Source organism: Micromesistius poutassou (genome assembly GCF_964030765.1).
Source record: "Micromesistius poutassou genome assembly, chromosome: 7".
Lineage (NCBI taxonomy): Eukaryota > Metazoa > Chordata > Actinopteri > Gadiformes > Gadidae > Micromesistius > Micromesistius poutassou.
The window spans coordinates 10,122,487-10,137,024 of NC_140277.1; the positions used below are offsets into that span (position 1 = coordinate 10,122,487).

Here is a 14,538-nt window from a genome sequence, read left to right on the forward strand (position 1 = left end):
TTCAGGCAGGCTTGTGTGGTAGTGGTTAGGGACGGGTGTTAGACTCCCAGCCCGAAGGTTCTGGGTTCAAACCCTGCTGTCCCCAGAGCTTACCTGTAGGCATCCTTGAGATATGACCTGCATCTACAATTCAGCATAAGTCACTGTGGATGAAAGCTGTCTGCTAAACGACCGCATAGTTGCCACTAAATGTTACACCACAGCAATTCCCTGAATTTGGCGACCCATTGCAGCGCCGTGTCCGATGCCCTCTCCTTTCCGAGGAGAGGCACATCGACACAGGTCAGGGCTGTCAGAGTTTCCACCATAACTCAAACCACAAATAACGTTTCCAAAAGGAGACAGTTCACTACACTACAGATAAAGAGTTAACAGTTTGATTATGATGACCTTGCAAATCAGACAAATCAGTCCACAGACACTATGCAGCACCATTAAAGAACTTAATAACCCAAATAAACACCAGCCCACAGAAGGCCGTAAGAACCCACAGAAAACACTGGACACACTGCAACGCTAATGCACAGCATCCTCAAGTCGTCTCAACGTAAACTCCACATGGTCAGCACAGCCATGGGTATTAATGCTGATGCCAAGTCCATCTGGCTGGGCCTCTCCTCCCAGTGAACGAGGAGGGGAGAGCAGAGAGAGGTCTGCTCACCGGCTCAGGGAAGACACAGGTTTTCAACCCCCGCCAGACTCCCCACGGTGCAACTCTCCACTAAGGTTTCCGGCCACAAAATCCACTGTGAGTTCGTTCCCTCTGTTCTCACTACTTCCTTTCTTTCATTCTCTCACTCCCACTTTCTTTATTGTTTTCCTTCTTCTCCCTCCCTCCCTCCCTCTCTTTCCTTTCCTTCCTCCCTACCTACCTTCATTCCTTTATTTCCTTCCTTTAGTCTTTCTTTCAGTGCCCAAAGTTTGCCAATTGCCAGGGGGTGGAAATTGAATTTTTTTTTTTCCTAAGAAGGAACTTATTACATAAAAGAGCCAAGTGGGTCCAGACTGACTTCCGGCTCCTGGAGCCCACCAGCCTGCTGCTCCCTGTCTGGCCAGCTGGGAGGGCAGCTCAGTAACACTAGAGGGTCTGCTGCCGGCCTCGTCCTGTCTGGGACTCTGGGAACCCTGCTTGTGATGGCGGTACTAAGGGGATTGAAGTGCTTTAGTAGTGTAGGCTCACTCTGCGGTCAGCCCCATGTAGATATTCACTGTAAATACCAAAGTATTTTACTATTTGCCGTTTTTCTATATGGTGGGAAGTGGAAAATGCCCTGGACTGTTTGTGGGGAGAGAGAGAGAGTCAGAGCAAACCTCAATTCCTGAGGTGGCCATACCATAACTTTGAAAGATGGGCTCTGCTAAAGCACTTTCTCTTTATTATAATACAATAAAAGCCCCATCCACATTGCTGCTTCCTCTGCATACCACCAATATTTCCTTTCCTGCCCCCTCAACCACCACCCATCTCTTTCTTTCCCTCTTTCTTACTCTCTCTCACGCCCCCCTTTCACTATTTCTCAATCTTTCCCTCTTTCCTCTCTCTCTTCCCCTCTCCCTCCCCCCATAGGTCTTAATGTAGAAAACATCCAAGGCTGCTCCAGCTGCTACTGCCAGTGCTACGGCGGAACACGGGAGCCGTTGCTATGGTTAAGAATCACATGGGAGGCCCCTGGACTCGGTGAGACCTCAGGTTGAGGCACTGCTGACTACTAAGAGGTCAGTCCTCATCCCTCCCGTCCCGTCCCCAATTCTAACCCAACAGTAGCACTTCTGGAACACTGCGGTGTGGACGATAACCCTGCTAGTATAGACAGAGCTCATCCCCAATGCTAACCCAACAGCATCACTGCTAAAACACTGCAGTGCTATCGCTAACCATGCTAATATAGACAGAGCTCATCCCTGATGCTAACCCAAAAGTAGCACTACTGGAACCCTGCTATTATATAGACGGACGGTAATTTTGATGACTTTTAATCGTCACAGTGTCGTTAGGTAATTTAAATCTCCAAGACGACTCTAATGTGGTGAAATACAGGGACTTCTACAACTACTTTTGAATTCCCACAGTGGAACATGAATAAGAAACAAGGATAGTCCGCTCTTCTGTGACCTAAGAAGCTGTATATTCTAATATTGTATATTAGTATTAATAATATAATAATATACAATTATTGTAATTTGGTTATTGTGTGTCAACATGAAAAAATAAGACTCAACAGACAAACAGACAAACCATTAGTTTAGATTAACCAAACAACCCAAGTTAGACATAAATAAAGTCAATGAGTTAACCTGAAGTTGTTGAACCTGTAGCACACATATCTACATTGGCTGAAACTTTGTACACTTAATCATCTAAATATAGTCCAAAGACTGAGTAAGAGTGGTTCAAGGCTAAGGCAAATGCATTGAGGGCCGTAAATAAGACTTATCCTGACTTAACAGCTTATGTATGTCTGAATGGAGGGGAAGCCGTTATTTTATTTAGACAGGCCAAACCAAATCAGGTCAATGATCGTTAAGAAAAATAAATTATCTACTCTTTTTGAATTTGATATTATAAACAGATAGTAAAAAATATATTTCACAAAGGCACTAATTCTCTTTGAGAAAAAGCCCTCTCAGCGAGAAGGTCAGTCCAACTTCAGGTCATTCCCCAGGCAGCCATGAGTGGATTAGGGGCTACATTCCCTCCGGCCCGGGACATCCATCCTGCGACCATGCATGTCATCGCCCCGAGACTCCCTCCTCCCCACCCCACCCCCACCCCAGCATGCCACACGCAACGCCTGCCTCTCCAAATACCTGCTCTCCCTTCCCTCCAGGGATGCCCTCCTCTCCCGCTCGTCCCTACAGGAAACACGGACGGAGACGTTGTTGGAGATAACACAAACACACAGACACACAACACACTGTGATGTGCACCGCTAACCAGCCGAAGAGCAGTGTCCCACTGGGCTGGGGGGAGTACTTGCTCTCAGCGTGCACCTGCCGACAAGCTACATCAGTTATTCCCCTCGGTTTTCCTTTATGTTGGTCTACAGACGAAAGCCTCCAGAAACATCCATCATGGGGGGCTCCCCTCATGGCGGTCGACAGGGACCCCGGCCTGGCTGCTTTTCAAAACGACTATTCTGTTTAAAAGTCTGGACAGAGTGACGGACGTGGGGGGTGGGGGGGAGAGGAGGCTGAAGTGTTTGTACGTAGTGCTTGCTGTTTGAAGTTGTTTTTTGATAAAGCAACCAGACAGGGAAGAGCCCCCCCGACCCCCACCGTTTGTCTACTTCCCAAAATACTTTAGCAGAGACCTCTACGTTATCCGCAACCTGTAGGCACAGGCTTCTGGTCATGAATACGTTGCATAGAAAACAGGCGGTTTGATCTTTCGTCAGACAGTCAGCAAGTGCACAGAGCTGCGTTCAGGATGACCACCCATCTGGCTGGTCTATGCAGAACAAATCAACGCCACTGTCATTGCGCTGATGATATACTGTATCCATAAAGCATGCTGCACAATGTTTTTACCTGGATTCCTTGATCTCCCTTTAATCCCTGTTAGAGAAGGACATAAATATGAAAGAAAACGGTCAGTCTTGCATCATAAAAAGATGTATAAATAAAATCTTAAACAAGAATTATTCATTTTTTTAACCATTTAGTTTGAATCAATATCATTGTGATCCACAAGATGGCGTCATATCCCTCAAACTACACCACCATCAAGTCTGCTGCAAGTTTGTATGTTATACTGTAATCAAAGGAGCAGTTGACTTGCAAACTAAATCTACGCTTTCCAAGACAACTTGCCAGAGAGAAAAATTAATTTAAAATATGTAAGGAATATCTTACATCCTTTCTGAGTTATCATTTGCCCAGGGATACTTTCCAAAATAAACAGGGATATGTTCCGGAATAAACGTCAAATCAGCGATTATAAAAAGGAAAATATTTTGGAATGAGGACATAACGTATCTGTGATTTTATTTGAGCCATAGAAACAGGAATTTATTCCCTCATAAGAAGAGACCAGCAAGCTAATGGAAATAAAAAAACCCTGAGAGCGATTGAGAGAGATAGGAAGAACGTGCTTTAACGTTTACGAGGCAATAGTCCGAACGGAAGCTCAAAGCCGTGCAGTGAAGGACGGGGTCATGATGTTTTTAATGGAAGAAGGAAAATAAAAAAGAGATCCATGGTGGATCCAACCTTAAGTCTTAGCCCAATAAACGCTGTGAGGGAGTACGGTGTCATGGATAGGGGGGTTGTGGTTTGGGTCACGACAGCGCGGGTAAACAGTCTGACGATGGCCAGATGGCCGGACCCGGTGGTTTATACACCGAGAGGAGGGCCGCGGCGGAGGCTGACCCTGAGAAAGATGGGATGGTAGAGACAAGGAGGAGGTGGTGGAGGAGGAGGAGGTGGTCTGGGTACATTGGACTCAATCCACCCCCCTCTCCTCCTGTTTTCATCTTCATCCCCCATTACTCCATTGTCCATTCCCTGCCCATCTATATCATTTTGCATCCCTCTCCTCCTCTTTCCATCTCTCTCCTTCCATCCCTCCCTCTTTCCCTTTGATAACTCATTGTATAACTTTCACTGCGCCTCTCCCTCTTCCTTGCATCAATGCACTTTTTTTAACCTCCCACACACAGTCTCCCTCTCCCCCTCTCTCTCTTCCCTCTCTCGTCATGCGCTGTGGTTGTTAAGATAGGAAGGGAACAGTTGCTGTGCCGGTCCACATGAGCGACCATGTGTTTGCATACCTGTGAGAGAGAGAAAGAGAGAGAGAGAGAGAGAGAGAGAGAGAGAGAGAGAGAGAGAGAGAGAGAGAGAGAGAGAGAGAGTGTGCATGTGTGTGTGTGTATGTGTGTGTGTGTGTGTGTGTGTGTGTGTGTGTGCGTGTTTCTGTGCGCGTGCCCTCCAGAGAAAGTTCACAGAGCCATGGAACAGAGAAGAGGAGGCCAGGCAGCACGTGCAGGGTGGGATGTTCACGTCTCCCTCTGCACCCCCAAGGTGAACTCCATTAAGCTGGGACTGCTGGCGTGTGGCCCTCTGTGTGATGTGTGTGTATGTGTGTGTGTGCATTTCAACGTGTGTATTTGTCTGTGTGTTTGTCCCTCTAGTCCACAGACTAAGCCACAGCAGTGACAACAACCTCTGATTTCTCATAGAAATGTCTTGTGATCTGCACTTTACCCCTACTGGTATCTGTGAATATCTGGTGAATATTTGTTTATATAAGTATAGTTGTATATCTGCAGAGGCAGGATAGTAAAGTGGTTAGGATGTTGGACTCCTGGCCGAAAGGTTCTGGGTTCAAACCCCTAATGTCAACACTGGCAGAAATCTTAGAGCAAGCTAACCTGCTCCTTTACAACATCTACGGTATAATGCATCCATCTTATAAGCACACAGAACAGGTGTAGCCTACCTGTAGCCCATGAGGACCTGCCGGGCCAACGACTCCTTGGTCACCCTGGGGAGAGATGGATGGACTATCAGTTTGAGAAGAAGGAGAGATAAGGATGTACCATCATTCTTGCCAATGGGTAATTGTGTGTGTAATTGCATGGAAGACTTGGAACTCACCTTTTGTCCTGGTACTCCTGCTTCACCCTATAATAAGAACATCCATTAATAGTTGACTCTCCATTAGGAACACTTGGATAAACATATACTGCTGACTTCAGAAGGAGTTCAAAGTACTGTGCTTTGAACAGGCTGCAGTCATTTCAATTAAGATTTTTTTTGAATACAGTAAAGAAAGTTTTCATTTCAGAACTTTATACTTGGAAACATTTACACAACTGCCATTATTTCAGGGTTAGGGAGTTATATTCATCCAGCCATCGTGTCTAAAGTTTAATAGCTGGAGAATTACACTTCCTGCATAATCCCACATAATATATCCCAGTTGGTTTCAATGGTGGGAAATTAAGTCAGATTCAGTCCAAAAGAAACCGGGTCGATTCTAGTGACGCGGTCGTTTCTGTTCAGGCTTCAGTTCAGAGTCTGACACGGTCTGAACCCTTTCTGTTTCATCTGTGTTGTGGTTACCCCGTTGAAACGCAATGTGTGTTTACCTTCATTCCTGGTATTAACTGTGGGGGGGGGGAAACAAACCAAGAGAGAACTGTTAAATGTCAGTGTATTTTACACAATGGGAACATGCAGAGAAAAAAATTAGGAATAGGAAGGATTTGGCTGAGGCCGAAAGCTCTACTCACCCTCGGATCTTTCCCTGGCTTCCCGGCCTCGCCAGGTTTTCCCTAATAAAACAGACACCACGGCTTTATAGAGGAACGTTAAGCAGAGGTAAACCCACGTGTGATAACTGGCAAAATAAACCTGGTTTGTATGTGAGACCATAGTGGTATTCTACAAATGTGTTTTTAAGGTTCTACAGATGTTTTTTCTGTGTTAAACCATTAACGGCTCAAATTAATTAGGATTAGACATTGAGTAATGGCCTATGAGCAGTAATCATGGCATTGAAAAATGGCTCAAAGACCACTGGAGTTGGAGAGCTTTTAATCTTGCTTAGAATAGGACTTGTAAGACATTATATTCAGCTTGCTCAAGGATACATACAGGTAGACTGCCTACACTTGGGTTCGAACCCAGAACCTTACAGCTGGGGGTCAAACAACCCCAGTGTAGATTAACCAGTTGTTTGTTTCTACAAGGTTTTACAAGGTCCACCTTGGACTCGAGTCCAGGTGATCCTAGTCACCGGCCGGGTGCTTACCGGTGGACCGCTGACTCCATTCAGTCCAGGGTTCCCGGGGGGCCCGGGAGGTCCTGGGGGGCCCTGGGCTCCGGTCTCGCCCTGCTGATAGACCTACAGTTACAATCTGCCACGCGGGCCCCGCTAATGGACCATGCCACGCAACACAACACCACCACTCCGATCCACTGCACTCCATGCCAACTGCACAGGTCACACTCACACATACATACACTGCATGTGTAGCATGTAGGAAGTTATGCTTAGCAGAGCAACGTTAGCCAGGGAAGCGAGACAAGCAGGTGAACAAGGCACGTTGTTTTTTTTCACTGAGCACCCTTGTTTGGAGAGACTGGCACTGGGGACCGCTTGGATAGCTTATCAATGGAGGCTTATCTTAGTGAAGGGACATTCACCGCTACATGTCCCTCATCTCAGTGAAGGGAAAAGCACCACTACATGTCCCTTATCTTAGTGAGGGGACCATCACTGCTACATGTGGATTTCTAACTATGACTTGGGGAACAAATCTTCTCTTCGTGTCTATGTGGCTGAAAGCTGTCCACGGAGATCAGCACATTTCAGACTGAAGAGCTTAATTCACGACGACAACAGGATCTAAAAAGAACAGAATGGGCTACCAGAGAAATAAGTTGTAGAGAAATAACCAGGAGAAAAGCCCACCATCCTATATCTCTTCATCCCATTCCTTTGTTTGGGTCCTAGAGAGCTATTGCTAACACAAGGGCCTTTATCATGTGTAGTCTGACTACTGTAATAAAAACCCAAACAGTACGTCTGGAAAGATTCAACGTCTGCTCAGTTTGAAGGCAGGAGCTTTTTCTCACATGGCACGAACCCGAGTCCACACAACCATAGTATTCATTTACACACACACACACACACACACACACACACACACACACACACACAAATACACAAACACACACACGCATGTGGTCTGACTTATGAGGACTTTCAAGTGGAGGACTGGCTGGCGGTGATCCAGGCGCAGTGTAATCACGGCGTACAGTAGCCCTGGATAAGCAAGTGTTGCCAACTCCGGCACCATGTCTTTTCCTTGAGATAATCCGGAACATATCCGTCCACGTTAGATTTATATTCCATCATTTTCTCCCCCCTACCTAGTGGTCCATGGCTATGATTTATGCCTGCGTGTCTGTTCAATGAGCACATTCCATTTAGGGTACAGAAGATTGCTTCCACACAGCGGGCCTTTTTAGAAAACAAGTCAAGGGGTGGTATTTCCTTTTCCTCTACGGTTTCTCCCTATACCACAGTGCAATGCTTTGTCTCCAAACAAGGTATTCTGTCCTGGCACAGAGAAGACAGCACACCTGGGGGGGTGGGGGATGGAAAACAAGATGGAGGGCGGATGCCAACAGGGGTCCACCTGTGCCAGGGGCCCTCCTTGGTCAGGGGCCAGCATGGCCACCTTTCCAGCTCTTTCATAGGGACGGACATGAGTGTTTGATGGCCAGATCCGGTAAGAACAGGATGCTGGATTGTGTGTGTGGTCCAAACTTTGTTTTTCTTCTTTTTGATCTACTATGTAGATTTTTATCAAATAGCAAATGGCTTTCCAGCTTTTCACAGGGGGAATTTCTGACTAAACGAAATGGGCCATGAAGCATTCTAATGAGTATATTACACTGAGCATATTAAATGCTCTCCTTTGAGTCAAGTAGTTATGATTAATGTAATCATAATTGTTTCATCTTGAGATCAAAGGAAGATTAATGGCTTAAGATATGTTGGGGTTAGGGTTAGCTAAACCAAAATGAACCCCCAATTAAACCAATATCTCCAGGGGGTTGACTGCAGTTTGACCATCACATCGATAGGGTCAGAAGTCGGCGGCTGGCTGACGGCTGTTGGCATCCTCGGGTTGGTAGTGGTGGTGCAGGGGGTTAGGGTTGGGGTTAAGGGTATTGGGGGTTTAGGGTTGGTGGGAGTATGGGGAGCAGAGAGAGCTGTACCTTCAGACGCTTTAGGATTAGAGGGCTTATGGACGGCATGTTGCGCACAGTGATGGGCAACATCTGCCAGGGGGGGAGCAGGTTGGATGGGAGGTGGGGGAGGCGAGGAGGGTGGGAGGAGAGGAAGAGGGGTCACAAAGCACAGGTGGCCAGCGGGGGCCAAAACGTTCACGGGTCAAAGGTCACCGGGAGGTCATGGAAAGGAAACGGGTGAAGAGGAGGAAGAGAAGAGGAGGGAAGAGGGAGGGGGAGGGGGAGGTGGGAAGAGAGGAGAAGAAACAACAGAAATCAACATGAGAGTGAAAAGTAAAGAAGTTGCCGAAGTACAGAGGAATGTATGCTCAGAAAGAAAGTAAGCGATAGATAAAGAAAGAAAGACAACGTGAGGTATTGCCAATGCAATCTAGAGGCCGGATAAGGCTTGAGATGAGTAGGGTTGATTCTTGACTGGGCAACACATTTTTAGAATCTATTTCTTCAAGAAATGAGTGTGATCTGTGGTCTACGAAGCCACAGTCCTATATCAACCCCTCATCTCTCAGTTCACCACCCTAGCCGGCCTTTAGGTTGAAACACAGTGGTGATCAAGTGGAAGACAGCCTTGCCACAAAGAGAGCTGTGCAGCACAGCACAGAACACGACCAGACTTACTGTGGCTAACTGTCCGACACACGGCTGTACAATACGTCGCTTCTGTTGAGACCACCAGCATCATCAGTTTACAGTTTAGAAAGGAGTGGGGGAAAGGTACTTCCCCACCGTTAACCACTGGAGTCATTCTGTTCAACCGCCACTGAGTGAGCTGCATGCTTCTTGCCTACTTTTTACATACAATACATATTTCCAGCATTGTTCTTTATAAAGACACAGGAATAGCGGCGCCTTCAATGATAAACAGTTTCTTGACAAAAGCATCTTGACTAAGGCCCTGTCCACACTAACCCGGGTAAATATAAAAACGCACATTCGCATTGAAAACGATCTCCGTCCAGACTATAGTTTTCATATCATTTACGGAATGTTTTGCATCCACGTTCCACACTGAAATTATTTTGATAAACAGTTGTCGTCATGGTAACGCGACTTCCGCCACGCCTCTCTGTTTAGATTACAGGCGCGCGATCAGCTGATAGTTGCAGTTGATCAGCTGGCTTATCATTTTCACTCACAAGCAAAAATATGGCTCAAACTGAAAGCACAAAGGCAAGTTGTTGTTTTTTTAGAAACGCCGCTCCAAGTACGGTTTGAACTGGCGTCTTTGCGGTTTTCTTCCCATCGCTTAAGCACAGCAAGTACAGCACTCGCCTTCGGCGTTGGAGTGACGAATATGTATGACACAGTATGCCCAGTTGTAACTGAAGATACGTAAGTACATTGCACAGAGAAATCATCATTTCCATTTCACCTGCCATTTTTGTTTAGATGAGCGTCTCGGTCTCGAGCGCAAGCTTGCGGCAGTGTCATGGCAACCGAACGTCATCGTTTCCAAAAGCCTCCGTCTACCCTGACCACACTATAATGCGAGTTTTCACATTTATCCACCTCAGTGCCCGTTTTTGAAAAGCATTGTTTTCAGTGTCGGAATTCTCTGTTCTAATGTGGACGGAAGGGCTAAACGGATAAATATTCATGCATCTGTAGATTTACCCGGGTTAGTGTGGACAGGGCCTAAATTAAACATTTAATCAAACAATTCAATTGCCTCCGAATTGAAGGTGAATTCATGCAGAAATATATAAAGTATGTTCAGAAGATTATACAGTAAAATATAGATATAAGTAATGGGGGGTAAAACATATAAAAAGTAGGCAAATCTGCCGCTGTATCCTTCACCGTTTCCCACTGTCCACCAAATTCACGAACATGAACATGGTTTACGAAGAGTGTGCTTAAAGAGTACCTTAAACCTTAACTGTTTGGTTAAGGGACTTAACTGAACGTGTGAGTTTGAATTAAAAAAAATACATTTAAGTGAATGCCTTATTTGCCTGCATTTTGCTCAGTTGAAACTGAAAAAGGAACAATTGTTATTCTCTATTTCTGTTTGGCTTGGTCACTTTTTAGCAGTGGAGAGCAGAGGGTACAGGAGCATGCGCTCTCTTTGCGGCAGGACTGGGTTATTCCACCTGGAGGATGTGGGGGTGTTTTCAGGCTCCCACAAACCTTGAACACCAAAGGCTGGCTGGAGCGCATGGCAGCCATGGTTTTCAGTGGAAGGTCCTGGACAAAGAGCTCCTACATAATCAGGCAGGTGGTCATTTCCAACGCAACCAAAGGTGTCCTTATTGGTTTTTTTCTATGTGTTTCTTTGTAGTAAGGATGAGGAGTGATTAGTTCTATGGTGGGAAATTGAAGTTCTTTGACAGAAGGAACAATATATTATGTTATGAAGGCACCAAAGGGCCATGTCCAAGAACTGACCCTACCCTATGCCTAACCACCCACTCACCCCAACTGACCCTACCTTACCCACCCATCTGACACTGGCATAAGGCATCAACAAGACATTTTGCAAGGGGCCATAACACTTTGAAGAGAACAATGAAGACAAAGCTCCTCCCCTGGGTCTAGCGGTCTGAGATGAATATGACAACCTAATGCTCATAATAATAACTTTGGAAAGAGAAAGCTTTCCATGTGCTCTGGGATGTTATTTTGGGAGTTCACTTTACTGGTAGCAAAATAAAAATAAAATGCCTCCACAGCAAGGTTGCTTAATAGCTTGAAGGTGAAATTATGCCCCAAATCGACCTAGCTATCGGAGTTGGGTTGGGGTGGAGGAAAATAAGAAACCCCTCACACACTGGAAACTCCTATTCCTGGCACCCGCCTCACACGGGCCCTTATCACATCTGACTCGCTGCTCCATGAGCCTGCCGGTAATTGCCTTGTTTTCCCTGAAACGGCAGAGTGCCGGAGACGCCGGGGCCAAACTGGATTGCCCTCACTGCCTCAAACTCTCTCTCTCTCTCTCTCTCTCTCTGTCTGTCTCTCATGTGCTCCTGATCACACACTCATTTGTCCGTCTAGACCGTGCTTCTGGTTGTTTTCTTCTTCTTGTTCTTCCCAAGTTCTCTGCAGACTACACCATGAGTGTGGACTCCACTTCCACGGTGGAAGCCAAAGAATGGAAGAGGTGAACAGGAGATACATATGGGAGATTGGGGGAATATTTTGGTTGGGAACCGAATACCAAATATGGAGATCAGAAGAACGATGTCTTACCCTGTGTGAGTAGTCTCCGCAGACACCCTGGAGAGAGAAGATAAACAGAAGATTAGTATTTTGTTATTGTATGTCTGCTATAGAGTTCAGGTCCTTTTCCATAGACGTCATTCACCTAGCGGCCATATTGGTTAGTCGGGTGGGCAAACCTGATAGGATCTTTGGGGAAACAGTGACAACTCAATGGAAAAGCATTCTAATTGCTACCTGGGCGGGGAAATGGAATGGAGAACTAAAAATAACGCATTGAGTTGTCATGGTTTCCAAATATTTGTTGGGTTCCACACTCAACTAACCAATATGGCCACTAGTTGAATAAATTATATTCTCATATGCAAATGATCACTGACCTTCTCTCCTTTGGGTCCATGGTCACCCTAGAAGAAGAAATATAAGTTTGAATTATTATCTAACAAACAAACGGCATAGTGCTGATAATAGGGTGAAGTTAAAGACGATGCCATTAAACATTTGAAAACTTACTGGGAGCCCCGTCAGTCCTTTCTGACCCTGAAAGAGGATACAAGAGTCAAGCAAAGCGATCAGTGAACTGGAAAACAATAAAGAGCCATCCCCAAGCGGCAGGTCTCCTGGACCAAGTCCATTCTAATCACTGGTCCTAAACTGAGCGATTCAGTAGGACGTCCCAGCAGCTCCTGGGGTGTGCTGCTCTCCTCATCTGTCAGAGCCTTGCCACAGCCTTGATTAATGGACCCGAGGAAGCCAGAGCCCAGTTGGATACATCCAGCCCACAGCAGCACTCTGGTGACCCTCCACCTAAGAACCCACACCACAGCTCCGAACCAACCCCACGTCTGGGAACATTCCCCAAGGCTACCTGCCTTGAAAGCTCCATGCAATGCCGCTTGACATCCCCTCAGGCAGGGGCAGGGAGCGGGTTAGGAAAACCAGCTCATTATAGTGTCGTTAATCACCCCTCCGGCGTTATTTTAGCCAGACGCAGATGCACACCTACCGGAATACTGTGGTGTTTTCACTGGAGATCAACGGTTTCTCCACATTCTCGCCAAATGGGAGCCCACCGGTGATGTGGGTCAGAATAGGCAAGAAAGAACCCCCACCCCCCCCTTCTCAAAACATACCTCATTTCCCCCCACACACAGAATAACTTCCCACTGTCTCACCAAGACTAATGCTCTTTAAACAGCCGTCCCGGGGAGAAAGGTTGAACTACCCGAAGGAGTGACAGAAAACAGTTTCTGTCAATGTCTGAAAAAAGCTCACACCACAGGGCATTCAGAGAACTTTTTCCCCTTCTTCTATAAATAAATCTTTATTGAGGTTGGCAAGAGGATCGACTTCCACGATCCATGTCTGCTAAAGAAGTGCTATTTCTCTGGTGGCCAGCAAGGCATAAGTGGGTGTTTGTGACAAAATAAGTCAACGCAAAACCACATCGGCTACTCTAATAGGGTGATGATGATATTCTTCAGAACTTAATACCGTCTTAAACAGTTTATTCAATGCAGAGCTGCTCAGGGGAGTTTTGCATTGGTAGTACAGCCCATCTTTTGAGCGGGTTGCTTTAGAATTCATACAAATTCAAGTACAAATAAACAACATAAATTAGATCAAGAAAATCAATACATGAACGGTTCTTCAAAAGCCTAGGTTAGAAAAAATTACAAAAAGTTGCACAAACCTGAAAATATAGGATCAGCTCTATTCTGAAGTGTGTCTGGTCATTTCCTTATTTTACTAAAACAGGCCCTGCTATCCTATTACCCTGTCCATAAATACAGGCTGCTTCTTGTGTTTTCTACTGATTATGTGTGGTCAAACACAGAGGTACAAGTTAAACCATTTTTTATAATATGATACCTTAATAGAACATAAAAAAATAATGTCTTATTTGTGTTGACTTGTCAATGCTCGTAATAGGCCTTATATATATTGTAGTTTTCTTTAGGGTTTTGGTCTTGAGAAAAGCTTACCATGTCGCCCTTCTGCCCATTCTGTCCCTGTGATAGAAAACAGTGATCAGGGTTGAAGAGTTAAAGTCATTCAAACACAGATACCTGGCCTTGAGTTTCCATAGGAATAACTTCCTAGAAACATAAATGACATCTTTAACAGTACCCTGTAATGGCGGTAATGATACTAATAGAGAATTTATGACTGAAATGACCACCATCATTCTTAGCGTAATTATGATCATTATGGCCGCAGCTTGATGATACCGGGAACTAAAGAAGCATGGTCAATCACTCAATTATATCATTATTATCATTATAACATCTCTGAGAAAAAGAGAAAAAACTCACAGTCTTGCCGTCCAACCCGATTGGACCCTAGCATGAAAGAAGGCAGAGTAAGAAGCAGAAACTGGGGAAAAGTAATAAGCTAGTATGAAGAAAAATCATAGCATAATCTGCTAGCATTTTTTTTATTGTAAAATCCATGTTTGCTTTTGCATTTGCACAGCTGGCATTTTGCACTTTTACTTTTTTTTGTCATTTAGCAGATGTTTTTATCCGCATCGACTTACAGTGACTACTGCGAGGATAGATTATTAAGGAGCAGGTAAGGGGTCAGGAATCAAATGGTTATCAAACACAG

General features: G+C 45.4%; 1 protein-coding gene across 1 annotated transcript in view; it reads right to left on the reverse strand.

Moving 5' to 3' along the window:
• col13a1 (collagen, type XIII, alpha 1) overlaps positions 1-14,538 on the reverse strand; it is an 86,508-nt gene that overhangs the window by 20,236 nt on the left and 51,734 nt on the right. The window contains exons 10-22 of the mRNA XM_084470516.1: positions 14,244-14,270; positions 13,914-13,940; positions 12,442-12,468; positions 12,309-12,335; positions 11,959-11,985; positions 8,734-8,796; positions 6,755-6,838; positions 6,234-6,275; positions 6,090-6,107; positions 5,596-5,622; positions 5,438-5,482; positions 3,529-3,555; positions 2,809-2,853 (exon numbers count right to left, since the gene is read on the reverse strand). Coding sequence (XP_084326642.1) covers positions 2,809-2,853; positions 3,529-3,555; positions 5,438-5,482; positions 5,596-5,622; positions 6,090-6,107; positions 6,234-6,275; positions 6,755-6,838; positions 8,734-8,796; positions 11,959-11,985; positions 12,309-12,335; positions 12,442-12,468; positions 13,914-13,940; positions 14,244-14,270 — 486 coding nt within the window. The remainder of the gene's footprint in view (positions 1-2,808; positions 2,854-3,528; positions 3,556-5,437; positions 5,483-5,595; positions 5,623-6,089; positions 6,108-6,233; positions 6,276-6,754; positions 6,839-8,733; positions 8,797-11,958; positions 11,986-12,308; positions 12,336-12,441; positions 12,469-13,913; positions 13,941-14,243; positions 14,271-14,538) is intronic.